The sequence below is a fragment of the Aptenodytes patagonicus genome, chromosome 1 (assembly GCF_965638725.1).
Source record: "Aptenodytes patagonicus chromosome 1, bAptPat1.pri.cur, whole genome shotgun sequence".
Classification (NCBI taxonomy): domain Eukaryota; kingdom Metazoa; phylum Chordata; class Aves; order Sphenisciformes; family Spheniscidae; genus Aptenodytes; species Aptenodytes patagonicus.
The window spans coordinates 142,272,297-142,299,507 of NC_134949.1; the positions used below are offsets into that span (position 1 = coordinate 142,272,297).

The window sequence follows — 27,211 nt, forward strand, 5'->3', positions numbered from 1 at the left end:
CTTGGGGGTACTGGTGGATGAAAAATTGGACATGAGCCGGCAATGTGCATTTGCAGCCCAGAAAGTCAACCGTGTCCTGGGCTGCATAAAAAGAAGCGTGGCCAGCACGCTTTCTATGAGGACAGGCTGAGAGAGCTGGGGTTGTTCAGCCAGGAAAAGAGAAGGCTCTGGGGAGACCTCATTGCAGCCTTTCAATGTATAAAGGGAGCATATAAAAAAAATTGAGATAGACTTTTTACCAAGGCCTGTAGTGACAGGACAAGGGGCAACAGTTTTAATCTGAAAGATGGTAGATTTAGTGTTATGAATTTATTTTAGTGACACAAATAACTGGGAAGTGTTATTCTGTCCATCACCCCCTCAGAAGAAGGTGGGCGGGTATTGTACAAACAAGAAAAAAAAGAGAGAAAAGACTGGAAAGAGCTTAAATGTTTGTCTGTGTGACTGTAGCCTTTGGAAGTAACCACCGTTGAAATATTTGGGGCTTTTGTGTTCCCGAGGCCTCTCCATGATACCAGAGGAAGGCCTGGAGGCCTGTGTCAGGGCCCGCGCCCAGCCCCATGGGCGCGAGCCTCTCGTTCCCCTTGACACTGAGGGATGCGCAGGTCCCAGGCTCTGGGCCGGTGGTCCAAAGACACTGGGCCTTACGCGGTCCCTCCAGCTGGACCACCAGGCTTTGAAAAGGCTTTTGTCTGGTGGCAGTGAGGAATTTTGCTCGAGGTGCGATTCATGACGACTGCGTGCTGGTGTCGGGATGCTGACTGGGCCTGGGTTCAGCCTCCTGCCTGCTGCTTACCATGGGGGAGCGCCAGCCACAAGCACCACGCGTGGCCGGCCCCTGGAGATGTCTCCGTCCCGGGGCAGGGGGGGCAGTTTGAGGAAGCGCAGCCGAAACCTGTTGAAAGCCTCCCAAGGGCTCTGGGCGGGGGTCCCTGTGCAGGCCACGTGCGTCTGTGAAGAGGGGTCCCACATGGCTTGTGCTTGTGGGCCAGTTTGCATGCACTGAGCCTGAGACTTCCACAACTGGCCCCTTCCCGTCCCCCGGGAGCATTGGCATCAGTCCCACAGCACTGTTTCGGGGCTTCTTCCCCTTGCAGGACACCCTGTGCCCAGACCTGCCACACAGCTCTGGGACTGCACCCCACCAGGGCCCCATGTGTCCCCCCAGTGCCTCCCAACCCAGCTGCGGCTGGGCACTGCGTCGCCAGCTCCAGCACATGAGCCACAGAGACCCTGCAGTTACCCACAAAATTTAACAAGTACTTGTATGCTAGCAGCTACTTAGTGGGGAGTGGTAAGAATTGAAAAAAACATTTGAGGAAAAATATATTTCTCCTTAGAAAACTGGCAGTATGGATGTATAAAATTAACCTCTCTGTTCTGTGAATAGCTTCATCCAGAATAACCATCCCAACAATCAAATTACTTTTAAGAAGGCATAAGTTCTGGAGAAGTTGTACTAATAACAAAATACGACTTTTGGAGACCAGAAGAAATGTCGTATGAAAGATACGGCATTCTGGTCCTCCAAAACAATCAGGTTCAGATACTGAATCTGATTGATAATATTTAGAAATTATTCTTTCCATTTACCTCTTCTAGCCAGAGTAAAAATACCGTAAAAGTGTCATTGCAGATGGTAGATTTTTAAGGAATTGAGAACCTTCTCAAATTGTATCCCAGGGAAGTGCCTATGCCACGTGCCCTGCAATCTTCTTCCTCTGGATGGTCCAGAGTACCTGAAATGGAAGCATTTCCTAAATATTTTTTTCAGTTTTTTAAAATTTAATTACATTTTGGGGAGCTCCACACTGCTGTGACTTAAAGCACTGAAACTACCTGCTCACTTGGAAGTATCCTCCTGGGCTGTAGAGCAAACCATTCCTCAGGAGAAGTCACTGCACATTTGCTGAGTTTTGTATCACAGAAGTATCACTGAATTTGCAAATTTTTGCCAATCCATTAACTGGATTTTACAGGTGGAAATGGTGAATTTCAGGGTCTGCTTCCTTTCCCTAAGCCAAAGGAATCACCATGGAGCCTGGTAGTTCAGCTCCAGCCTTTGACATTTCAAAGTCCTATGTTGTCCCTGTCAGACATTCCCTGAGTTAGATGTCAAGATCGATAACAGGAAAAAAAATCTCCATAGTGGAGGCATGAAATTGTGGCTTCAAGCTGGTGACTAATACCAGTCAGTGTAAGAACTGCAGCACAAACAGGGGATGCTCAAGCAGATGCAAGACTAATGCACATCAGTATTGCTTACCTGTAGAAGCAGGATAGTTGTATCGGCACTCTCCTGCAGCCCGCTTGCTTAAAATGCATTAAGGAGCCTTGAACTGTATTTCTAGAAAAGGAGTTACCTCATACCTATTACGATTTGGGATGACTGACTTTGGTTTTATAGGACTGAAATCGGATTATATCTTTTTTTCTTTTCCATTTTAGAATACAGCTAATGCAGTATGTAATTTACGGCATCGCATCATTTTTCTTCTTATATGGAATAATCCTTTTGGCAGAAGGTTTTTATACAACAAGTGCTGTGAAGAAGCTGCATGGAGAGTTCAAAACAACAGCCTGTGGCCGCTGCATCAGTGGAATGGTGAGTAGCATTAGAAATGGGAACAGTCGTCTTCGCTTGCTAAAACCTGGTGAGCTCGGTTTGACTCCTGTGTTTTTGAACAACAATATATTGCTGCCTTCTTTGTTTAACTCCTTATGGGTGGTTAGAGTCAATCGCTGTTGCTGTTCCTTCTTTGAACTTCGAGGATGCTTGGTCAAATCCAAATTCTGCACATGGACTGTCAGGGTGCTACCGCGGCCTCCCTGTCATAAAGCTGAACCCACTGGTCTAAACTAAGTTGATGGAGACTGCTAACTTTAAAACACTCAATAGGAGACAAAATGAAATTTGTGCTTTTAAACATGGAGCACACTAGTGATGCTTAAAGGCAGACTGTAAAATGGCTGTGGTTTGCAGAACTATTTAAATAACAAATTGTAATGCCTCTGACTTCCATAGTCAGTTCTGCTTGAGGATGTCTGGAACCTTCAGACAAACAGTAATGAATGAAGCTTCGCAACATCTTTGCACTTGAATCAAGTATTGCTGTCTTGCTTTTGCAGATGGCAGAAGGCATACAAATATAATAGTGAGTCTTTTTCGCAAAGCTGAAACACTTAAAGCCTTAAAGTTACAAGCCATCTTCCCTTCAGTATACTTCTGTATTAGAACAAAATTTTAAACAAAGTTTAACTAAAAATAAAACTTCAGATTCTCACCCACGTTGCCCCCTAAGGCACACTCTGCAAGAACAGAAACATAACTATGTTTCTGAGACAGGATTTCAAAGCTATTTCTGAAAATCTGAATTCAAAGCTCGCAGTTATGGAGGAAGCTAAGCAGTATGACAGATCGCCCACGGGAAAGTGTGGGTGAAAAGAGAAGAGGCTTTTGATGTGATTGTTGCATTTTAATATACAATCTATATCCTGTACTTAAAAAATATGTACTTTCAGCTGGTTAAATACAAAGGACATGCATGTTTATTTTCAAGAGGGTTAGCAATTTTCCACTGTGCTGTTGGATACTTATTGAATTTTTCAAGAGCTAATAAAAATAAGACATCCGATCATTTTCCAGTTAAGCAGCTATTCACTCGCTCTTTTTCTAGCAAGTATGGTCTTCACTGAGGAGCAAAATCAGATCTAAAGCAGTGTTTTCCAAAGATCCAAAACACAGTAGAAACATAGACATACCTGCATCTCATTAGTGCAGACAATTGCTTGTGCAGTTGAGTAGTTGCAGGCACATGATTGCCAGCTGCTTATACAAATACCAGTGTGACACATGGAAATACGACAGAAAAACGTGTTTTCATGTTTGCCAGTATTTGTCCACACAATGAAGGAGAGAATTTAGCAGCTGACTAGTGGCTTGGAGCTTTGATAAGACACATCAGTGGTTAGCGGTGAGAGTCATGGCATAAAAATGCCTGTATGCTGCTGTGTAGTGGTAGAGCTGCTTTAAAGACCAAGGTTAGAACAAGGTTTGCAAGGAGATACAGTATCTTAACAGGCTAGTGGCTGCAGCTGGGTACAGACAACAAGCTGTTGGACATACAGTGATTTTTTTTGCCTCTTTGATCAAGAGCTCCTCTACTTCTTCCTTCGTTACATTACCGAGCGAGGTCCTGAAAGGCAGCCCCTTCCACCGTGCGTAAGGTTATTACAGAAGACAGCCTTCCGACTTCCCTGAATTATTTGTGTTGGCTGTGGTAATGCAGAATAGCCATTTCCCACAGTTACCGCATTAAAAGTGAGAGCAAGTGTGTTTCTTCCTGGCTATTTTAGGAGTTACAGGCTTTGTGGACTTCCTCTCGTGCACACTTCCACATATACGTATGCAAAACCCCATTTTACGTATAGTGTATCTATTGAAATCCTTTAAACTGGTCCACTTGGTCCTTACCAAAAATCCAAAGAGAGAATTCTCAATTCTCACATAAAACATACAGGTCTGGTGTACAGCACTATCAAACACGAAATAGGGTATTTCAGTTCAGTTGTGTATAAATCAAAGGCTAGCTGGGTTTTTTATGGGCCTTAGTTTTGCAAGCACTTCCCCCTCCCCCCACACACCGCCTTCGTTCACCATAAAATCTAACCAATTGCTCAACCTTCGCTATAACATTTGCAGGGTCGTTCAGCGCGTCTGGACAAAAACCTATGAGGATGCAAACGTCCACCGCTGCAGCATTAGTTCAGTCTGTCAGTTCTGGGACAGGCTGAGACAACCTCCCCCCTCAGAGCCTCTCCCATCCTTGCTGTTCTTCTCTGGCACGCAAGTTTCAAGTGAGATAGTACAGCATCAGTGCTTTACGGGAAGTAAAGCCTCTCCAGTCCACCTACAGTTAAATAACAGTAAAAAGGGAACACACAAGATATAACAGCATTCCCCCGCTTTCCAAGTAGGATCCAAATCCTAGTCTCACCAGGAGGAGGGAGCTAGGAACTGATGCCAGAGCTACTGTTTCACCATAAAACTTAGAAGAAGAGGGAAGAGGTCCAGTGGGAGGGGGAAGCTGGAGATTTCCAACGCAGTGAGTGCCATACTTTATAATCTTAGCAAAGAAAATGCACATCATAATTTTTTTCTAAAAAGAGCAAACCCAAACCAGCAAATTTCAATGGAAAATCCATGATTCTCTAAGGTAAAGTAACTAATTTTCTTCTTGGCAATGTGTATCAGATCAATTGAATCTTTCTGATCTGCTGTAACAGTTGTGGTACGTTTTCAAAAATAGGTATTCTCAAGTGTTACCTTCAAAATTGATTTCAATAAGTCAGGGAGTACGGGAGAGCGCTGTGAACATCGATTCACTCTGTTTTTTGGATTTGCAAGTTGTATAGAAATGCTAGTATGTTACAGTTAATTAAAAAGACTCCTTAAATTGACTTCTGTTGGCTTTTTATTGGTTTTAGCCTACAACCAGCATCCTTGCTTAGCTAAGAATCTTGAGAAATTAATGGACTGCTCTTTCAGGAGGGCAAGCTGTTTGCTCGAGCAGGCTGGTGAAAAAGGGAATGTCTGATTTACTTTCTCAGTAGCACTTAAACTACCAAAATATTTGTAAACAACAAGAACACTGATTTTATTTGTGTTTGGAAATCAAATGTTTTATTACTTGATTTCTGAAAGTATGCTTAAAGATTATTTCAAAGCATTTTTAAGGAACATTCAAGTATTCTTTTCAAAGAATAAAGGTGAAGTGCTTGTGTTTTCTCTGCCCAGTTTGTTTTCCTCACCTATGTGCTTGGAGTGGCCTGGCTTGGGGTCTTTGGCTTCTCTGCTGTGCCTGTCTTTATGTTCTATAACATATGGTCAACTTGCGAAGTCATCAAATCTCTTCAGACAAATGTGACAGTTCCAGGGGACCAGATCTGCGTGGATATCAGGCAATACGGTACTCATTTTAATCCTGGTTAAATGCTTTATCCTTTCTCCTTGGTCTGTCTTCAGTAGTTTCGTCTCAGCCTTATCAAATGAACCAAATGCAAAACCATCTTGTATCTCTGAATGTGCTATTACTTTTCTAATTAATTCAGATTACACCGATCTCTTTCCAGATGCAATCAATTCAACTGAACTGGCAAGTCATTTATCTAAAATGATTTTGTAGCGGTTTCCAATACTATAATATTGGGTTTAAAAATAGATCAGCCTCAAAATAAACTGCTTAGAAACAGCGCTGAGAAATAGATAACCAGATTCTGGTTTTTGAACCCCCGTATGCATGTATTCTTTCCTTTCAAAAAGCTGTTTTTACATTTAAATATGAAGTTAACACCTGAACTTTGCTCTAACAGTTACTTTCAGTTAGAAGACCAAAAACCTGCAATCAAGAGTCTGCCTTAACTATTAATGAATTAATACTGCTTTCTGATGACACACTGAAATCCGAGGGGGGGTGCAGGTGGCAGGGGAGTGGGACAACAGCTTAAAATAGGGTCAGGCTTTTCAAATAGTTCATTCCTTAAGGTGAATTTTTCCTGAAGTTAATCTTTTCAGCTTCCCTTGTGCAGAAGAGCTTTTGTCACCGTTACTTTTGGCTTCATTTTAGCTAGCATTTTCTGGGAATGTTTCTTTCTTTGGACTAAGTCATTCAAAGCTGAGAAAACGGATTCAGAGTTGAAAAAGTAAGAAAGCTTGGTTTTGCTTTCCTGTCTGGGCTGTAAGTCCAGTAGGAGAAGAGAAGATATACTAATTTTAAAAGCAGGGAGTCCCACATCAGTTAAATGTTTGCATCCTATTTTGGCAACTGACAGCAAGAGGCTGGGAAGACGTTTTCTTCAGCCAAAGCCTTGGAGTGCAGGGGGAAGATGTGCTTCTCCACCTTTCTGCTTCTCCTGGTTGTTTCGCAGCTGTACGAGCGCCGTGTAGGGCTGTGCTGTTCCTCCGATCAGTAGAATCATTTGGGTTTCAATGAGCGGTGGGAGAGAGCAGCTCCTTAACAGGCGACTGGTGTCACTGAACTGTCCTCACTTTTTTGGGCGGAAGCGGTGGCTTCAAGTGTATATTGCAATTGCAGAGAAGAAGCTGGCTTTAAAGTAAATCCTATAAAATCTTTTTGAAAGCCATACGATCCTGAGATAATTTCAGTGACCTGCCCCTTACAGAGCTGCTAATTCCAACCAGCTGAGTTTGAAATGGAAGGTATATGGAGGAGACAAACTGGTTTCCTCCTGTTTCAAATGGCTTTTGCTTAAGCTTTACATCTGTTATGGGCCTAAAAGTTTAGGTTATTTTAAACCTTCTAGATCCTGTCGACTTTCCAGATTTTCAGTTGTGTAAGAAAAGTAATTGGGAGTATGTGAGGTGCGTCAGACTGCATTTTCTTGTAGCAGCGTTCACTTGACGCTTTTTTACCTACTGGAACTAAAACAGAAGAAAATCCTTCTGTAATTCTTCTCCCTAGCTCCATATTCACACTCTACTACAGTAGTTACTTGTTCAAGTAGAACTTAATCTAGTAAGTGCTATCCTGAAAGGTGCCAAGCACCTCCGAGATGCAGATTATCCCTTTCGGTGCTGAGTGGGGGAGTAGGCAGTATGTGACTGGACCCGAAGTGCAAAAACCCAACCAACCATTTGGCTGCCATATGGGAAAACCACATCTGAGAACGTATCTTGGCAGCAAGCCTCGGTGTGGGGAGAAAGCACAACTTGAGTGAGTTGCTTTAATTCCTCCCGCCAACTCAAAGCTGTACTGGTCAACGCGCGGATGCCCAGAATGGGAACACAACTGGCAAGTGGGCGGAAAAGATGAGAGAGGAACAGAAAGCCTGTGTTGGTTGCTAAAATTAGCGGTTTCTTTTGCTGTGGTATTTCAGGTATTATCCCTTGGAATGCTGTACCTGGCAAAGCCTGTGGCCCGATTTTAGAGAACATCTGCAACACGAATGAGGTACAGAAACGCAACCTGTGTGCAGCTTTTGCCTACAAGTCACTTGTGCACCATGTAATAAATAATAACGTGGAAGTTTTTGGAGAAAACGAATACTAATAGTGTAAAGAGGTTGATTTAAACCCAACAGTGAAATTATTCTGTTAGGTCATCCAAAAAATTTAAATTATTTCAGAACATTTTTATTTTCTAAAGCTTTGAATACTTTGCTACGAAGACGCTTTTATTATCCTTATTCTCTAGAACAGTTGAAACGCATTTTATACTATCCTCAGTTACTTCAATGTTTTTAACATGTTTTTTCTCTAGTTCTACATGTCTTATCACCTGTTCATTGTGGCTTGTGCTGGAGCTGGTGCCACTGTCATAGCATTGGTGGGTAGTATTTTTTGTTGTTTTATTGTGTAACATGTTCCTTTCAGGCTTAAGATGCTTTAAGATTAAATTTCGTGTATCTTAAAAATAGTGACACTAGACATGAGGGAGGGCGAGCTGTGATCGCCATTATTTGCTGCTATGGTCTGGCCATTACAGGTCAGCAGGTCCCGAACTTTTGCTTTAAGAAGTCATCTTAACCCACCTCCCCCATCCTTAGAATAAAATTCTTTGTACGTCCCTTGAAAATCATACTTCTGCCCGCTACTTCTATTTTTATGCCCGCTATTTCTTTTCATTTTTGTAGTTTACTTGACCAGTCGCCTGTAACCTCTTGGTTTTCTTGTCTGGACGCAGGCAGTTTGGCTAGTCCAACTCCGCAATGCCAGTTACAGGTAGCAGTTGGAAAAAGGGGACGTTAACGAGATGACTTGCTTCCTAAGTCTAACGCTTCCTCTAGCTGCCAGCTTCTAACCTCATGTCAGCCAAACCCAGGCGTAACACTCACTATCCGGTGACGAAATAGCCTTGTATGGGTCTGTATGTAGGTTATCCTCTCCGGATAAACGGCAAGTTATTTATCTTGCATCTTCACCCTGGAAGAAGCTCGCAATAACGTCTGTTGTAAAAGTATCGACAGTTGCCCAGATGGGCTTGAGCCGTCACCGTGTTGTATCTTACTCTCCTGTATTTTGTTCTCTTCCACCAGCTGATCTACATGATGGCTACTACATATAACTATGCTGTTTTGAAGTTTAAGAGTCGGGAAGATTGCTGCACTAAATTCTAAATTGTATAAGCCCAGTAAAGAGCTGCATTGCGTAGCTTGAAATACCACTGACACCCTAGGCTAAAAGTCTAGCTTTCTGAATTTTGTTACAGTAATTGTAAATAGCTTCAGTAAGCATCATTTAGCTTATCAGATTAATGAAATGACTTCTTGTATATGAACTGTGATGTGGATGAGATCTGGCTGTTTTTTCGTGTCGAGAGAACTCAGTTACTGTAGGGGTGTTTACAAATCGTCCTTCCAAGATGGGATGTTTCCATTTTCAAGTCTCCACTTGCTTTCTAACGGTCATCTCTAAAACAAGTACTGGAACAGTTCAGGGTCAGAATTACTGATTTATTCTTCATCCTGAACACCAAATACAGCCCCCCTGAGCATACAAAATACACATGACACAAAAGAAAAGGAATAGTAAAGTAGTGCCGGTCTCTTTTGGCAGAAATCAGAAGCCCAGGTATTATGAATTAGTTGGCTTGTATTTCCAGTGCCCGGATGATGAAGTTGATTATTTTCTTGTACTTCATTTTCGAGTAATTGCCAAATCATGCTCTCTCTGGAAGGAAATACATCCTTGTATTAGCTCTGCGTAAAAACAATCACATTCTTTCTTCCTTTTGGACCCTGAACTAGTAAGAAACGGCGTATAAATCGCTTCTGTTCTTGTATGGCTTGCACTTTAGTAACTGATTTCTCAGTAGCCAGATCTCAAAACTGTAAGTATGACCGCACGCGAAGCAAAACCATGCATAGATCACGGAGACCTTTTTACACTGCTGGGATGAAAAAAAAGGAGAAGTGAATCAGTGTTTTCAGATGTAGATTTTTTGCATGAAGTGTGGTGAAAAGAAGTCGGGAAGAGATGAATGCACAAACTAGAAAAAATCCACGCAATAACAGTAATAATAAAAAAAGAACCAGTTGCTATATATGATATAAAACCCTTCACCTGAGGTTGGACAATGGAAGTTTAAAACGTAGTCATAAAAATATACGATTAAGACTTCTTAACCCAGAGATTGCATGCTTTTGCTTAGTTTTGGACTCGTGTTTTGTTGTTTAATTTTTCAATATGTTAATGTAGCCTTGTTCACGTAAATAAAACTGTTTACAGTTTCAGGCTTTTTCCAGGGGGAGGGTGGAATTCTCATCTGCTTGTTGGGGGAAAAGAATTACCAGGATCTGGGCTTGGATCTGCATAAACACCACAACCTTAGAAAGCAGTTCTTCTGAGCACCTCGTAGTTTACAGATTACGTAAACGGCCACGCGCAAAACTTTTTTTCCTGCTTCCCCCCATTCTGCATTTTAATTGATCCGTACAACTCCGTAGCTCATTTTATTACTGTTAACACTAACTTTCTCTAAATTGTGAATAACCAACTGAAGTATTAGCATGCCAAATTCTAGAGATCTTTGAAAATAGCCTCTGTGCTTGTTTTAATAACAGAATGCTTATTAACGTAGAGTAACTTTTTTTTTTGGTCGTTATTTTAAAGAGCGTCTATTAATCTAACTAGCAGCTTGCTTTGCCTCTTGACATGCTCACTAGCCATCATGCTCACCCTTCTCTTCCAGATCCACTTCCTCATGATACTGTCTTCTAACTGGGCCTACTTAAAGGATGCAAGCAAAATGCAGGCCTACCAAGATATCAAAGCAAAAGAAGAGCAGGAGCTTCAGGATATCCAGTCTCGGTCAAAAGAGCAACTCAATTCTTACACATAAATGTTTGCCACAGTAATTCAGCAGAAGAATTCTGTAGCTCTGACAAATCAACAAATAGCTGCTCTGCAGTACAGGTGTGTGTCTACCAAACAAAATTAGAGAGAAGTGCAAAAGCTTCACATTCCAGCTCCTGGAACACATTCATAGGGAAATCTTCCCGCGGGTAATCTCCCATCCTTTCATACAGAGAATGGAGGTTTTATTCCAGGCATTTTAAAAGGCAACACTTCACAATAAGTGACCAAATTATTCTTCTTCGAGACTTTTGGTATTTGGTATTTGACGTGTTCTGCGGCACGACGTCCTGCACAAAACCGTGGCAGGTGCTCCAGACCAGCAGGCAGTAGATCTCTGTACAGACCTTAGGCAAAGGCACGTGTACGCGGTGCGATTTAGTATCATCTCGGTTTATATACCAAACGAAACTGTGGCCGGCTAAGATTTCTGACAGCTCGTGCTCACGTGATGGCCCGGTTGCAGCAGTTCCCGAGCTGCAACAGGGCCGTCTTTGACCACTCTTTCCCTGGGCCACAGGAACAGCGCTCCGCTTCTGTGCCACACTTCTTTTTTACGGTGAAGCAGTCACGCTCCTGTGCTCACGTGAGCCTTGAGCAGATGTCCCACATTTTAACCTTTTTATTAACTATTTAATGGAATGTAGATCCCCGGATCTGGATAATGATCCCCTTTGAAAATAAATGTCAGCTTTGCCTTAATATTTATTTTCTATAAATGTCTTAGCATTTATACAGTGGCAGGAGACCATTATCCTACATTTTAAGTAAGTGAAAAGTGTTACCTTATTAAAATGACACCGATCTGACTATTCCAAATGAGCGGATGAGAAAGTTTGCAGAGTTTTACACAAACAATAAAAATTACAGCCATAAAACAGAATACAGGATGTCCACCTTTCTCTATCTTGGTGCTTAGCAAATTTATAGTCAGTGCTTACGTGTTTTCCTTTTTACAAATTAATTAGCACATTAAGAAAACGTGGTGTTCAGAAAAAAAAAAACAACAAACAAACTGGTGCCATTTTAAAGTCATTTCCCATAGACGTCTGCCTTCTAATTAATGTTTTTTTCAGAAGCATTCAGTGATATCTTGAGTATTAGTGATGGTATATTTGGTGTTTGTTCTATATGATATATATATATATATAAATGTTGGGGGGAAAAAGTAAAATACGTCAAGTCATTCGAAAAAAATTAAATATTCAAGTCATACCCATGTTAAGCTGACGTGTGGTTTGATAGTTTTGACTGTTTGCTGAATATAAATCCAAGGAAGCACACATTTCCTCAAGTCAGTATTAAGAGAAAAGGCAGTTCGGGGGGTGTTAACTTCAAATAGAATTTTTTTTGGTTAAATATTGAAGTCTGATTTGACAGTGTCAAAAAAGGGGGCAAAGTTGATCAGTGTAGAGCAAATATGACAAAATAGCCTAGCGTATGTTCTTACCTGTTGCATGAAGGAGACATTTCTACAGCAATGCAGGTGATGTTCTAGCCCAGTGTTTGCATAAGGGTAACAATGGAGGCAGTGTCTTAAAGCCTAATTCTTTTCTAATTCAGTGTAGCTATTACTGGGAGTTTTTGAAGTTTTGTTTAAGTAGTCTAATATTTTTATGTAAAGAGCATTAAATTTTGCTATGTATAAATTTTTGTAACCTAACAGTGAATCAATATTTTCTATCAGTGCCAAGGGCTTCCTGTAGTTACATCCAAGTGTTAAAATAAATATTTGTAGATAATAGACAACACTCGTGTACGCTTATTTGAAAACAGACCTGACAGCTACCCTCTGCTAGCGCATCGCTGTGCTTTATAGTCTCTCTCTGAAGTTAAACACGTTTTGCTCAATAGTATCTAGCCATTTGCTTCTGTACTGGGAAAGGATGCCCCGTAGGCGTACGCTTCAGCATGGTAAGTCAGCGAGCGTTTCGAGCGTGACCTACTGGTAGTTGTTCCAGGCCAGCATAATGCAACAAGCACTCTCCGTCCCGTTCGGGCCGTCAGACCGAAGGAGTCGCTCAGAAATTTTGTACGTGCCAGCATTGCTGCAACACCAGGTGAAGCGGCGTGTAAAAACCAGGCTGGCCACCAAATCGCGTTTTACCTTAATTAATTTCCGAAAGCAAAGTTTGCTTCTGTCCCATTTTTGGTACATCGTGTCTCAACACCCAATGAATTCACAAGACGGAGCTTTGGTTTTTGCCCCTAAATTCTGTCAAACTTGGCTTCATGTTCTTGTAGTTAGGTCAAGACGAGCAGCCTCAAATGCAGTGCAAGTTGTAATATATGCTGCCGCCCAAAATTACTTCATTGATAAAAAAATACTGTATTTTATACTGTAAATAAAGTTTAATGATCTTGCCTATAATCTACCTACAAAATACAAAGCTTAAATAAAGATGAGTTAAATAGCATTTTTATTTGAATCTCTCCATTCTGGGCTGGTTAATACCAACAAGGTGATACACGAGATAAGGCTGCTTTTAAAAGTGTTTGTTTCCCCTGCCGTAGCAGTGAAAGGGGCTTGTCAGCTTGGTTCTGTCACGCCCTGCTCTCGGAAACTGCGCAAGCCAAGGGTCTCCACAGGACACCTTTAAAAACGCGATGATGACTGAATGTTCTGTTACCTCTACACTCCTACTTTCACCTACAGTTTGTAACAGTTGGAGGGGAAGGGGCTGGGGAGGGGGGAGGGGAGCACCACTTGAAAAGCTGTCGAAGTTTATAGGCGTTCAGTGCCAAAGCCCATCGACCTGAACATACCGATTTGTTTCTTTGCGCTGCTCTGTCCTTTCTCTCACCCCGCTCGAGGGCCTCCTTCTGGAACACATCAGGGCTCGCTATTTGAAGTCAATGACTGAAGTGATGAGGCAGCTCAAAATCAGCTTTATTAATTTATAATTATACAGCCTGCAATCTTTGCGACTAACATTTATTACTACTTCTTACAGGTAGAAAGCTGCTTTAAAACCACTTTTATTGTAGTAATAATAACAATTTAAAAAAATCAGTAGCTGTTGTTCACCAGAAGTTTTCATCCACATCTCCGTGAGAAATGCCTGTAGCACTGTATTAAGGATAGGAGGGAGGGAAGGAAAGCCACGTGAGTCCAGAGTAGTTTCTTACCTTAAATATAAATACTTGTTTTAGAGAGAAAGTTAAAGTTCCGTGCAGTTTAAGAGACTGCACGTCATCACTGGCTTTACTTTATATGTCTACCTATGCTGCAATTCTCCTGCTGATTCAGTGAACTGAAGGAAATAAGCAAGCCCTTGAGGGTGAGGATTTGGGCCTCCAGGAACAGAAAGCCATCTCATCTGTCAAAAAGCAGTTCTATCTATCCACCACTTTTGTAGGGTTTGCCCAGCGGAAAGAACGCTGTACAGGCACCAGTTCAGGAGCACCAGGGTAAGGCCTGGTACATAGAACAGCACTTTAAAGGCACAGATAATGCTGAATCATTACTACGGTTAGCGTGAGCATTTAATTTTTTTAACCATTCAATGTTTTTTGCTTATATATATTTTCAATTCTACATCTTCAAATAAACTGAAAGACGGGATAGACGTGGGGTTGGGTCGGTTTGTTTCTGTCCCCTCTCAAGCGACTAAAAACTACGTATCCTTATTTATCGACGTCTAGAGAGACACAGAGGAAATGCCCTAGCTGTGGTAACTCGGTGCAGGCAGCCAAAATCTCTGAAAAAAGTGTGAACTAGTTTGTTAAAAGTCCACGATGCTACTGATAAAGCTAGATTCAGTGCTCATCACGGACTGTCTGCAAGGTGCAGCGCAGACAAACTTTCACAGGGTCATTACCCAAGAAGAATCCCTCACGCTTCAGCTCCCTGTGAAGGAACCGAGATGCTCCTCAGTGGCAGATAAAAAGCTTTAATTGCCACAGCTATCGAAACAGATCATTCGATGTAGTTCCCAGCTCCGAATGCCATACGGTGCGTAACGCCCCCGTCTAAGAATTGGAAGGACCCTCAATTTCTCCAACCCATTTGCTTTTGATTACTAGGTGGTTTATTTCGCTCTTTAAGGCAGCAGACACCTCTCAACTGTAATTCATACTGTAACTCTTTATTAATATGGGGTAATAGAAGTGATTAATAGTCATATATGAGCCTTACCTGTCATCCTTTTCACTAGATGTAAGTCCCTCTGTAAGTGACACTTCTTCTGTCTCTTCTTTCTTTGAATCCTGGCAGCCAACAGGAAAATACACTTTCTGTAACTGGTTCTTAAGTCAAGCTTTAAGTGACTCAATAATAGCACCTGTACTTTAAGGCATCTAATTGAAAATAAAACCCCTATTTCTACAAATGCTGCACTGCACCTAGAATAATGACGCTTCGGAAAATCAGGTTGGGATAATGTCGGAAGAAAAGTATGCTGCAGTCTTTCATCAAAGTAATGTTCACCCGTGTACACACCTGCTCTTTAAGGTCAAATTTTCCATTTTGCCAGAGTAAATTCTGTATCAGTTGCGTTAGTGGAACACAAACTGACCTGTGTAGATTCAGACTGTATTTAAACACAGATTAAACTAAAAATTGAGGACACTTAAATTTAAATACTGTCCTAGTACCTAAAAACCAAACAAACAATGCCCCCCCCCCCCCCAGCATACCAGGAAAAAAAAAAACCAACCCACAACTTTTAAGAGAAAGAGTTTTCAGTTTTTTTCTTTTGAATCAACACATTTCTGCAATACAAATCCAAACACTCATCCCTGCAGCTTCTGAATGAAGAAAAAAAATGAAAGAATGAGAATGTTGTTTTCATTCTAAGCATATTTTAGCAAGACATAAATTCAGCCAATAATATTTTTGGGACCGAGTTTTGAGAGTAATCACCTTGTTTGCCCGTTCCTGCTCTCTGCTCTGCTGAATTATTCTCATGTATTTTTCTAATGGATTTGGAGTAGGATCCTTTAAGTTGTTTTCAGCACCAGAATTATTGTTTTCAGATTTTCCTCCCTCATCTTCTTTTTCTTCATCTATTTTCGAGTCTTGGATCCACTTTAAGACACAAAATCAAAATTAAATACCGATCAGCTCAGGAAAAGTACCTTTATACCTAAATACCTGCACCACATGCAGGATTTTATGTTACCCCCAGTAAAACATGCCAGTCTAAACAGCATTAAATTTGTTACAAGCAGTTCAAGATGAAGTGTTAAGCTATTGCTTCAATTCAAAAAGTGACATTCAAGAAATCCCACTCTGACCCTGTCTGGATGTCCGAGATGCTGTGAGGCCTGAGGCTTCTACGTATGACATCCACATGTGAACTGAAGATGACGGGCTGACACAGGTATGCAAGTTTCTTGAAGGGCCTAGTTTGCTGGTGTGAAGGGTAGCACGAGCATGTCTGATCAGTACACTAAACTGAATCGAATTAACCAAGGTTTAAGGGCGGGAAGAGGAAGACGAAATGGGAGGGTTTTATACAGGTCCTAGAAGTCCAGAACACTACCGCAACACGTGCTACATCAGCTCAAAGGGATTTAAGCAAACTCCTTAAGGTCTCCTTATAACTTCTGCTTCCGAGAAAGTACCCTAGGTACCCTGGTACAGGCTAATGAAGAGATGGACATTAACGTGTTCTGGTGGTGTCCCACCAGCAGCGGTCCAGACCAGAAAGTCAGCGAGTGTATAGCTTGTTCCGATAGCATGGTGGCAGCTGCCTTCTACGTTCTGGCCATAGAACTGTAGCTTCCGGTTACATGAAGCACGGAAGAAAAAGCATCTGTTTCCAGTGAAAAAGTTACTTGGCATAAGGAGAAATTTTAGCGAGACTGGTTAATCGCACAAGTACGTAAAAGAACTTAGCCTCTACTACTTTCACTTAAAGAATAAAATCTGGTTTTAACCAAGTAACACACGCAGCAATCCTAAAGCACATGGCATTACAAAGCTGCATTACTGTCAGAAATTAAAATACTGAATCACCACCTCTTTGTTAAGCTTTTCCGCTTCTTTTTGCTCTCTTTCCAAAGCTTCCTTTTGTTCTGTCTCCCTCCTTTCTTCTTCTAAGTTCTTCTCAACTTCTCTATCCTGTTCTTCAATCTGTCTTTGATCCAGCACCGCTGCGAAAAATTATTTCAACATCTGTGATTTGATTTATGTAGTTCAGTAATCTACTACAGTAGCATACAAATAAGTAACAGGTTGCTGTATAACATTAATAGTAAATGAAAAACAACTGGATATATTGTTTATACATATGCCAAAGTTATTCTTGGGTATCTGGTAATGTTTCTTCCCACCTCTATACATTTTTAGTCTGATACGTGACTCGCTAAGAGTTAAACAGCAGAGCCAAAGTAGAGGCCAGAGGGTTGACAAATCTCTCCATGCACTTCCCATTCCTACCATGGACTTTCTCATTAAATCTCCGTTACCCTGAAGTTCATGTTGCTATATTCTCTCCCTCTCTGCAATACGGTTGGATACAATTCTTTATATTTATAAAGCAAAGTACTTAAAAAACCTTGGAAAATTATTGCAGGACACACTGCTGATGTGACCAGTATATTTAAAAAGCTGTGTAAATGGAACAGCGTTCAGGTAGTAATTAGACGGGCAAACTAAATACTGGGAATTGTTAGAAGCTAGAAAGCTCTTCTCTTCAGAAAAATAATCACAATGCTTCCATCTAGAACAATTAGAAAAGCGGCACGTGCTGCACTGAAATCATCCTCATCTACCCGAAGAATTAAAACAGCATGGTGATGATACAGTCTGCAAACAGAGTCAAGAAAAATGAAAAAAATCCAGAGAAGCAATACATAAAGTACTTTAAACAAAACAAAACCTTTCAAGTCTTATTTCTATCAAAAGCAGAAATAATATTTAATAATTATCCTAAAGAGAAAAGAAAAAAGCAAAATCGTCTCTTCAGAAGCTGAACGGGGGGTGGGACAGGTGGCAAAAGTGCTTAAATGAAAAACAAATTCAACCAAAACCAGGGTGAGAGAGGCATCCTCAATACAGTAAAGCAAAAGAAAACACTCCTTCCTCTTTATTACATCATTAGCACTTCTGGAAAAATTTTTCAATCACACCAGCACACATACCTACAGAATGTTAAATATTTGGCTTTGTTTTATACGTTTGACATTTAGAAAGGGCATTCGCTTTTGTTTCTGAGCTGAGAACTCACTTAAGTCCTGCAGCGAAGTGGCTGTTGCTGGCACAGTGGCTGTGACATGGTTTCCACTGACGATGTCCCCAGATGGATGCAAGGCATCACTTTCACACTGCTCTGGAATGTCCCCCTGGTCTGGAGAAGAAATTTGAACAATGGCTTCATTATTTTCTAATTACAATAATGGAGCACAGCAATGGACACAAAGTATGGGAATGGCTGACTCAGAACACGTAAATATCAGCACTAATTGAGCATTTTCCCTTCAACTTGACCATTTCCCTGAGGATTAAGAATTATCATAGGCTGTACTTGCTTCTTTAATTACAGAATTGTTAGTTTTGAAATTAGCTATTGGAACACATCTGTTTACAAAGCCAAAACAGATTCATGAATAAATATACAACAGAAAACCAAAATGTTTTCATTTCTTTACATAATCAAGATACAGGTCACAGATGAATTACGTGTCCAAGCTTAGCTCATCCTTTCCATGCACGTAAAACAACCTTTAATTATTTGATCACGTACTATTTCTTGATTAGGATCCTTGCCTCCTTCAGTGCACAGGATGGATACTGCTAACTCAGATAATCTACGTTATGTTTTTTTCTCCCTGCGCAATGTGGCTCCAAATTTACAAAAACACAATTACTGTACTTCCTCTGTGATCATGGCTATGATACTCAACTGCTTCTTAACTACTTATTTGCAAAGCATGCAGACTGCTATTATCTCAATTTTATGGGAGAAAGCAAAAAGAGATAAAGAGTCAGGTGTAGCCATTATCTCTAGATAGCCAAACTGAAATACACGGGACCATTTTTCCAAGCATTTCACGTAATATAGTACAGATACCTTACACGTCTCCTTAAGTTTTGGGTAAAGGTTTAGAAAATATCCATTTCCCACCCTTCAAATATTATCAAGGTTTCAAGCATTTTGCTTTTCCACGTTGTAATACAACTGAAATACTTTGCACGAAGGAAAACAAGACACCCAAACCGATCAGCCTCTCTCTCAGGATGGTCTGCATCTCTGAATTAAAGATCTTTTAAAGGAATTACAGATGACAGCATCACAGAAAATTTCTGCCAAACTGTCAGTCTAGCAAAGTTATGAGAATGTTTTCAGTTTCTTACAAAAGCATCAGGAAGTCCCACCAGCTTCGCCTAGGAAAGTAAATTCTAGATGTGTTTTACATAAGACCAAAACAATGGGCTATCACACTCAAAAGAAAATCTATTCTGTTTTTTTGCTCTCTCTTTAACTTTTGGTTTAAATTATAAGGTTATCAACAACAACATTATTTCCATATGAGGCATCAGTATGTTTCAGGGTATGTAATATTTAAATAGTCAGAAAATTCCTTTCACAAATAGGTTCCTGTTCAGTATTATATCTAACTTCTAAAGGTCTGCTAACCACACAAACAAGCAAAAAAACCCAAACCCAAAACAATATAGTACAAAACATCTTTACATTAACCTTTCTGCAAAGGAAAAAAGGTAGCGCTCTTTGTACACCTTCACTCCTTTATGTAAGGGTGGACAGCGAGAGATGCGTTATTTCCTTAAGACGAGCACATCAACTAAAAGCAATTACTGTCAACAGAAATTCCAATCTTTTCTTGCTAGAGCTCACTCACAGTAGGATTAAAAGGCTTTCCACATTTTCTGGCATCTCCTTCACTCCATTGTTTTCTTCTACTCTTATCAACTTCTTCCTTCATTATATCTTATTCTACATTTACTTTTTAGATTTTACATTCGTATTCCCCCCCCAATTCCTCCTGGGTTACCTTCTCCTCTTTTTAGCCATTCTGATTTCCTTCTACATACTGAGATTGTCTTTTGATGCAGTCTGACCCAACTAAAAAGTACCGTTGATTTCAATATCATTGGCATATGCAAACTCTTAAAATTATTCTTTTGAGCACCACACGCCACTGAATGGTACAGTGGTAACTTACTTGGGCACAGCATCTACTCAGGCCTAATTGCCAAGACAATTCCAGTCTATTATGTACTGTATTCCTAGAAGTCTCTAATACGAACTTAAACAAATAAATCTAAATCTAATTAAAGTATGAGATGAGTAGAAACCAGTAGTGGCTACAGGCTCAGTTCACATTCAAATAATGTATTTGAAGCTCATAAAAAGGAAACTAAATGAGGTAAATTAAAAAACAACAAATGTACTGAGTAAAACTTCACAGAGAAATGCAGAGATAGCTAGATGGTTTCAGAACCAACTCGAATTTAGTGTCTACTTATCACTACGTACCCTTCTCCTCTAAAGATGCAAACATGAAGAAAATGAACCCCTCATCATCTGAGACAGTTTGTTTTTCTTATTTCCAGCATCAGTCAGAATTTTTTCTCTCCAACTACAGTCTTAAACTATCAAGAAAATTGTCTCTCTTTTTTTCTCTCCAACTACAGTCTTAAACTATCAAGAAAATTGTCTTACAACTGTTAAGCCCTGAGGTGTTAAACAAACTCTCTAAAATGCACTGAAACTTACATTCAAGAGAAGAAATGCGTTCTTCAAGGTCCTCATACATTAGTTTCTCTGGTTTGGGGATATCACTGAAATCTTGTTTATCTGTTCGTTGATTATGAAGTCTGGAAGAAGAAGGAAGAACATAAATAATTTAATAAATATACATGCTAAACTTTTAAGCAAATAGCAATCTGAGATTTAAATACAAGGAGTACTCACATGCTTAGCAACAGACTAAACCAAACGTAAAAACCATGCAACCAAAATGCTGTAACTTTCTGATTCAAAAAGTCAGCTCCATCTCTCTGACAGCCATCTCCCTGCAGCCTTTACCCAAGGCCTATGTATGACATAAAGGCATTACATTAAAACAAAATACACTCTCAAAAGGAGTAAGAGGGGGTGGGGGTGGGGGAGGGAGAAATACAATGAAGTCTGACACTTGGTCAACTGAAATTAAGAAATTTGCCTTTTTAGGCTCCGTGTTGCAATCTAATTCCCACTTTGATGTCATCTTAGCAAATGTGTTTGAAACATATTAGGATTAGAGATCTGGCAAAACATATATGCAGGGGTGAAAATCTGGGTGCTGTGAAAAATGGGGTTAGTGCCCTCATTTTAAATCCCCGTTTATCTCATCAGAAAGATAATGTGAAAGAACAATATCTCTCACGTGACGCAGCTACTAAACTCAGACCAGAACCAGAATAGCAAAAGGAGTGCAGGTCACTAAGGCAATTCAGCAGCAGCACTTCATAAAGGAGCTTACTTCACACCAGCTGGTGCTCTTCACCGCAGCATAAATATGTTTGTGCCTACAATTTCTAAGGAATTCAGGTCTTCTATGGGGCAGAAGTGGAGAACAAAAAAAGATACCCCCACAACGAGACATGTTCAATAAAAAATGTAAATCTGGGAACAAACAAATAAATCTGCATTGTCAGAAGGGTAGTTCAGTAGCGTCAGTGGGGAAAAATACCCTGTAAATTAAATACAACAGAATAAGTGGAACTTCAAGTTTTTGGAAGTCTGCTTCGTGTTTTTAGTCTTTCCCTCACAGAAATAGTTAAGTGTTAAATAATTCTTAAGGATGCAAGGTTCAAGGACACGCATGCCACTTTCTTCAATACTGTGTCCTGCCTGCAACACTGCTAGAAAGACAGTCAATACACTGCCTCAGATTCAACAAACTGAAGAGGTCTGCCTCGTGAAGACCAGTAAACACATGTATTTCCAAACAGTTTTCAAAATCCATTCCATCAGACAAAGTTGGCAACCAAACCCTGGACTGTACCTAATGTCAATATTCCATAAAACAGTACTGGTGTGCCAATCAACACCAAATGATTAAATTGCATGGGTCATGCTTAAAATTACCATTAAAGCTTAAACAAAAACCAACCACCACCATCTAAACTATTTTGTTGATGTCTGAAATTACTTTTTTAGCCTAAAACTGGTAACAACCCTCACAATTGGTTTCTTCAGCCCTAAACAAAAAAAGAATAGTTTAGATAATAATCTGTCTTGTAACTCTAATCTTCCTGTCTGTTTATTGGCTTCCTTCATACCACTCATATCTTGAAACACAAACAAGCAAGGAGCTCCTGTAGTCACAGAAGCAACTGCTCTTCCCCACTGACAGAAGTCTAACTTGTAATGGCTTACTGGTGTTACAGCATCATATTTTCTTTTCTTTTCTTTTTAAAGAAGTTCCCATTGCCACTTAAAATCTACAGGTCATAAACTAATCCCACAATACACATCAATGATATGGCATTCGCCTAATAATGAGAGTAAATAGCTGGAAAAGCCCACACACGCATTTCTCAAATATTTTATGTAACAGAAAACAGTCCAAGGCACAAGGAATTAAAAAATACTCAACAAAAGAATGTTTTCCCTTTAAGAAAGTCTTGGGAAAGCAGCAAGTTCAAGAAAACTATTGCGACCTCATACCCTTGCTGTGTCACGAGGAACCCAAGAAAGCAACTACAACCCACAGCTGTCTGCCCAGACCCTGGCCTGTTCTTTGCAACACAACTCGCTCATACTGTTCACTCTTCAGGCAGCGTGGACTCTACAACATCCTTCGAAGAAGTACAGATCCTCACAGTATTAGAGCATTTTCCCGTATCACCTTAACATGCAGGTTAACACTCAACCTTCACTTTGTAAGGTCTGTCACAGGAATACAGGAAATCTGAGACATACTGTAGAAAATGTGAATGAGCAAGGAAAGAAGAGACAGCCACTTAAAGAAACTAATCTCGCAGTCCCTAGAAATCCCAACAGCTTTTCAAGGCCAAGAACATAAAGGCTCTCCCCAAATTCTAACCACAAGACAGACCCTCTCTAGATTAAATGTATATTGAGGACTTGGTAACAACAAAATAAGAAAGCCCTACGAATGCCTGCTAGAGCTGCCCCAGGACAAGCCATCTTTCGTCAGCCATCAAATCTGGAATGATGGCTAGCACGTTAAGGCCAATTCAGTATCTCTTCTTAGGAAAGAAACATTAAAAATTAAACACTCAAGCATTTTCTGAAGACATCTATTCAGGATTCTCAGTTTTGGAAAGTGGAGGCACCACTGACCATTAAGAACAGAAGAATTTCATACATGGAAATAGGAGATAAAAGGAGGAAAGAGAAGTCATTTTTACGCAGCTTAATGTTGCCAAGTTATTCATTTACTTAAAAGAGATCTTAAAAAAAACAAAGGAAAAGAAAAGTTCTGCTACCCATCCCCTTCCCACAGGTGAAGGAGACTGGAGATTCCTATTCTGAAAACAGTTATACAGGCACATGAACAAGCTCTCCAGAGAGAAAAAAAAAGTTAGCATTACAGCTTGTTAATGAATGAAGTGAGAATGTACAACTGCCTTGATTTAAATTCTCAAACAGACAGCAGAAACTACCGAGCTTCAATCAGCAAAAGCTCGTCAGTCAGGTCACAGATGTGAAAAACAGAGACACAATAAAAGAGACATAGCTGTGCTCAAGGAATTAGTGGCCTTTTTTCATTAAGGGTTTTTGTGCGCATCAAATATAACCTCAATAGCTTTTGAACATCAAGCACATGCAAAAGGCCTGTTCTGATACGGGAAAGATGAGAGATTATCACTACTTCGGACAGGAATTTGTGATGAGCTTGTAGTTTTACCTTTTTCTTGAAAAACTATTTCAAGTCATTGAAACATGAAGTTTACCTCTCTAAAGACCCAACATCATCTTCTGAAATGAAGTTTGTCCTCAAATTAGTCTACAGTGTCAGCAGGAGCTCTTGTTAGCCGTATCGGGATCACATTTATACGGACGGCACAGAAACCTACTAGAGGAATCAAACCTGACAAATCCCAAAAGAGCCCATGACAGCAAACTGCTAAAAATACATTTGCATTCAGGTAATTCATATGAGGGTGAGGATCTCTGATTGGATTGTTGTAAATAAGACATGCCAAGTGATAGTTAATTGGCCGCTGTAGTACCTTCACATTCCCGTTTGCAGCACAGTACAGGCATTACTCTTACTCAAAAAAAGTATACAGTCTAAATTTTTAAATTATCAATATGGTCCAAAGTTATGGGACACCAGGAGAAGTCAGATATGTCATGGACATATGCATACATTCCTCACACATTTAAAAAATAAGATTTTTTCATAGATACTATACATAGGCATGCAAGTCAGTTGTTGTTTAATTCAGATTTACTTTTAGGAACAGATTTTACACTTTTAGGAAACTTTTACAAAACACGTTTTCTGAAATTAGTGATTAATGGAATATTTGTTTATTAGCAATGAATCTTTCATTCAGCTGTCTGAAAGTAGTCTACTGTGTAAGGAAATACAATCAAAGGCAAGGTCTACACTGACACAATACATTTCAAGAGCTGCAGAACTTGCAGCTCTTGAAATATGAGGATCCACAACACACATTGCTTTAAATAACAGCATCCGACGCTTTCAAAAGTTCATCACAAAACTGACACATGAAAAGTAGAAAAGCAGAGAAGAAGGGGAAGAGCAGAAGTTTATTGTTAAATCTAGAGCTGTATCTAAGGAGATATCTGCAGCAGCCTGAAAACCAACAAAGTAAATCAGCCTGACCTGAGCCCAGGAACATCTAAACTTCGCATGACTTGTATCTGTCAGGTGTGCCTTAGTGGTGACAGCGCACACCAAATGAACCACCTTCTATCTTCAAAGCCACACATGGTAACAAAGCAATACTTACATTGGTTGAAGCAGCACAAACTGAAAGTGCTGAGGAGCAGTTCTACGAAGTGTTTTAATCACAGAGGAACTAATATCCCTAAACAGCAGAATTTGAGCTAAGTTTCAGTGATGGATATTTATCAGTTTGCTCTATCTGCATTAAACTAACATGTGCTTAGGATGCCTCACAGTCTCACTCTCCAGGCTTTTTAGTCCTTTGGGCAGTGGACTTTTTAGGCTCTGGAGCTAGCGCTACCATTACTGTTTCTCCCCAACAGAGGGAATCTTTGGAATAACCTTTCATCCTTGCTCAACTACACCAGCGAAATGACTTTACAAAACACTTTGTAAATCAATCAAGTTTTACTTTGTCATAGGACAAGACTTTTCTTTTTTTTTGGAAAAAAAATCGCATTCATCTGAAATTTCCAATGCACTTGAGGTTTAAGTATTTCACTGCACATAACTTTGTACTGTAAGGAAGCACAAATTTAACAGAGGTGAAAATGTCAAATCATATTTGCCAAAGGTGTTTGGATTTGGGAGGAGGGAGCGTTCAGTTAAAACTAAGTTCCTCTTGAGGCATGATATTGAAGAATGGTAATCTTTATCCATCTTTAGAAAAGTTCTCACTTATAAAATTAATGGCTTATTTTAATTGTAAAAGCAGCTATACCATGAAATGTTAGATAAATTTTTCTTTAAAAAGCAGGCTAAAAATGTTGCTTTGTAAATAATGTTACCTGATTTTCTGGCCACGACTGGATGGTGAGGAAGAAACAGACTCAGAAGATGAAATAGGCTTTGAAATAGGAGAAAGCACCGGGTCAACACTCTGCTGTGAAGAGGCAAGGTACGAGCCACTGACATCTGCAGATAAAAATCCCACAATTTGTATTAGTCAGTTATTTGTCCTACCACTTCTCAGACAAGGCTGTTTTTTACAAGACATGCAAAATTGGACTGTGCACGCACCACCACTACAGGGCAACTAACATCCAAACCTACCAGGATTAACATGAACTTTCTTGTACTGGTTATTTCTTTTTTTTTCTTTTTTTTTTTTTTACCCCTCCTGTATGGCAATTCTCCGCTATAAGCCTTCACCATCATAAACTTACTCCTCACAAAGCCTATGATTATCATCACCCCGTAATATGTCCACATTCCCCACAAACTGCAGCCCCTCTGCCAAACACCAAATAATTTCTCCCATGCTGGGCATTAGAGAAAGCAGTTACGGACCCAGATTTCAAGCTAGGGATGTGCCTACTAGCCAGCAAATGATAATGCTTGAGGTGTCCCAAAGGCCATTCTTCATTAGGAAAGTTAACCTGGAGGTTTCATTTTCTACAGATTTGTTAAAATGGGTGATGAAGCAAAGAAGAAAATCTTTGAAGATTTTATCCTCTTATCAACAGCTGTAAAGTTATCTGGGAAGGAAAATAGACAGACAGTATGACTAGAGAAATCTTGAGTTTCCTAGGAAACCAAGGTAAAAATCAAACCCCCTGCTTTAAAAAGGCTTTTATGCAAACTGCTGGACTTTGCAAGTTTGATTAAAGTTTGCTTTGCAATCTTCATTATCCTTTCCTGTGCAGCTGCAGAGGTCTTTCATTACTAGACTGTGAATTATTATTTTTTCCACAAGATTTGGTATTCACTCAGTAAGCAGGTACTGTTGTTTTTCTTCTCTTTATTGACCAAATAACTTTTACTGTAGTCAGTGCTAATTTGGCTCAAGAGGTAGAGGAAAAGCCATTATTAACACTCCCATACCTTAAGTTCTTTCAGGTGGTTGTATAGAAGCGCACGCCGTTCACAGTGCGCATCATACTGCAGAAGTCAGGGTGCTTCAGACCAAGGCTGCCCATGGATTTTTATCTCCAGACAGCCCCTATGCCCATGCAACACAGACGAACACCCTCAAAGGAAGCTGAGCACTAACAGAAGGGGACCCTTCGTTATGTCATACTCGTAGTATAGTATCAGCAGTACCTGTCTGTGGTGAGAACCCTCAGCCCACCCACATCCAATCTTTTATAAAACAACCTGTCAAATTTTCACCTGCAGAACAAATGGACCAGAACATCACGTAGTACTTACCGCGTGCACCTCCTCGCCATAACACATACTGCAGGGTAGGACACAGGTAGCACACCAAACATCTCAAATGGTAATTTACTACAACCTACTACTATTTAGAAGTTATCTAGGATTGAACTTACTGATTTTCTACTAAAAGACAAATAGCTGAGGTCTTTGGCTCACAGTATGCCGTCTTGCAAGACTCACCAACCTTGCTCTTTCTCATCAGAAGGTATGAAGTTTGGTCAAATAATGATCAAGGTGAAAAGTACTGATCAATAGGGAGCATGGGTCAGATGGCAATCCAATTTTTTTTTTCCCCTCGGTAACTATTTCTTGATCCGTGTTTCTGTCCAGAGACTG

The 27,211-nt window shown here is 40.2% G+C and overlaps 2 protein-coding genes across 12 annotated transcripts in view; one reads left to right on the forward strand and one right to left on the reverse strand.

The window, feature by feature from the left end:
* Nucleotides 1-13,290, forward strand: part of GPM6B (glycoprotein M6B) — a 111,539-nt gene extending 98,249 nt beyond the window's left edge. For 6 of the 9 annotated variants that reach the window (XM_076357370.1, XM_076357405.1, XM_076357362.1 and 3 more), the window contains 5 exons: nucleotides 2,449-2,605; nucleotides 5,798-5,969; nucleotides 7,897-7,970; nucleotides 8,280-8,345; nucleotides 10,710-13,290. In XM_076357370.1, the coding sequence (XP_076213485.1) occupies nucleotides 2,449-2,605; nucleotides 5,798-5,969; nucleotides 7,897-7,970; nucleotides 8,280-8,345; nucleotides 10,710-10,859 (619 nt within the window). In that variant the 3' untranslated portion in view covers nucleotides 10,860-13,290. Of the gene's footprint in view, nucleotides 1-2,448; nucleotides 2,606-5,797; nucleotides 5,970-7,896; nucleotides 7,971-8,279; nucleotides 8,346-9,054; nucleotides 10,252-10,709 lie in introns of those variants that run through there. The other 3 variants (XM_076357379.1, XM_076357428.1, XM_076357410.1) reach the window with 1 other exon arrangement.
* A 449-nt stretch (nucleotides 13,291-13,739) lies between these two features.
* The window catches only part of OFD1 (OFD1 centriole and centriolar satellite protein), a 34,377-nt gene continuing 20,905 nt past the window's right edge, over nucleotides 13,740-27,211 (reverse strand). For all 3 annotated transcript variants that reach the window (XM_076357309.1, XM_076357318.1, XM_076357328.1), the window contains 7 exons: nucleotides 25,504-25,630; nucleotides 20,560-20,660; nucleotides 18,049-18,168; nucleotides 16,839-16,972; nucleotides 15,738-15,902; nucleotides 15,012-15,082; nucleotides 13,740-13,943 (listed from right to left, as the gene is read on the reverse strand). In XM_076357309.1, coding sequence (XP_076213424.1) covers nucleotides 13,898-13,943; nucleotides 15,012-15,082; nucleotides 15,738-15,902; nucleotides 16,839-16,972; nucleotides 18,049-18,168; nucleotides 20,560-20,660; nucleotides 25,504-25,630 — 764 coding nt within the window. In that variant the 3' untranslated portion in view covers nucleotides 13,740-13,897. The remainder of the gene's footprint in view (nucleotides 13,944-15,011; nucleotides 15,083-15,737; nucleotides 15,903-16,838; nucleotides 16,973-18,048; nucleotides 18,169-20,559; nucleotides 20,661-25,503; nucleotides 25,631-27,211) is intronic.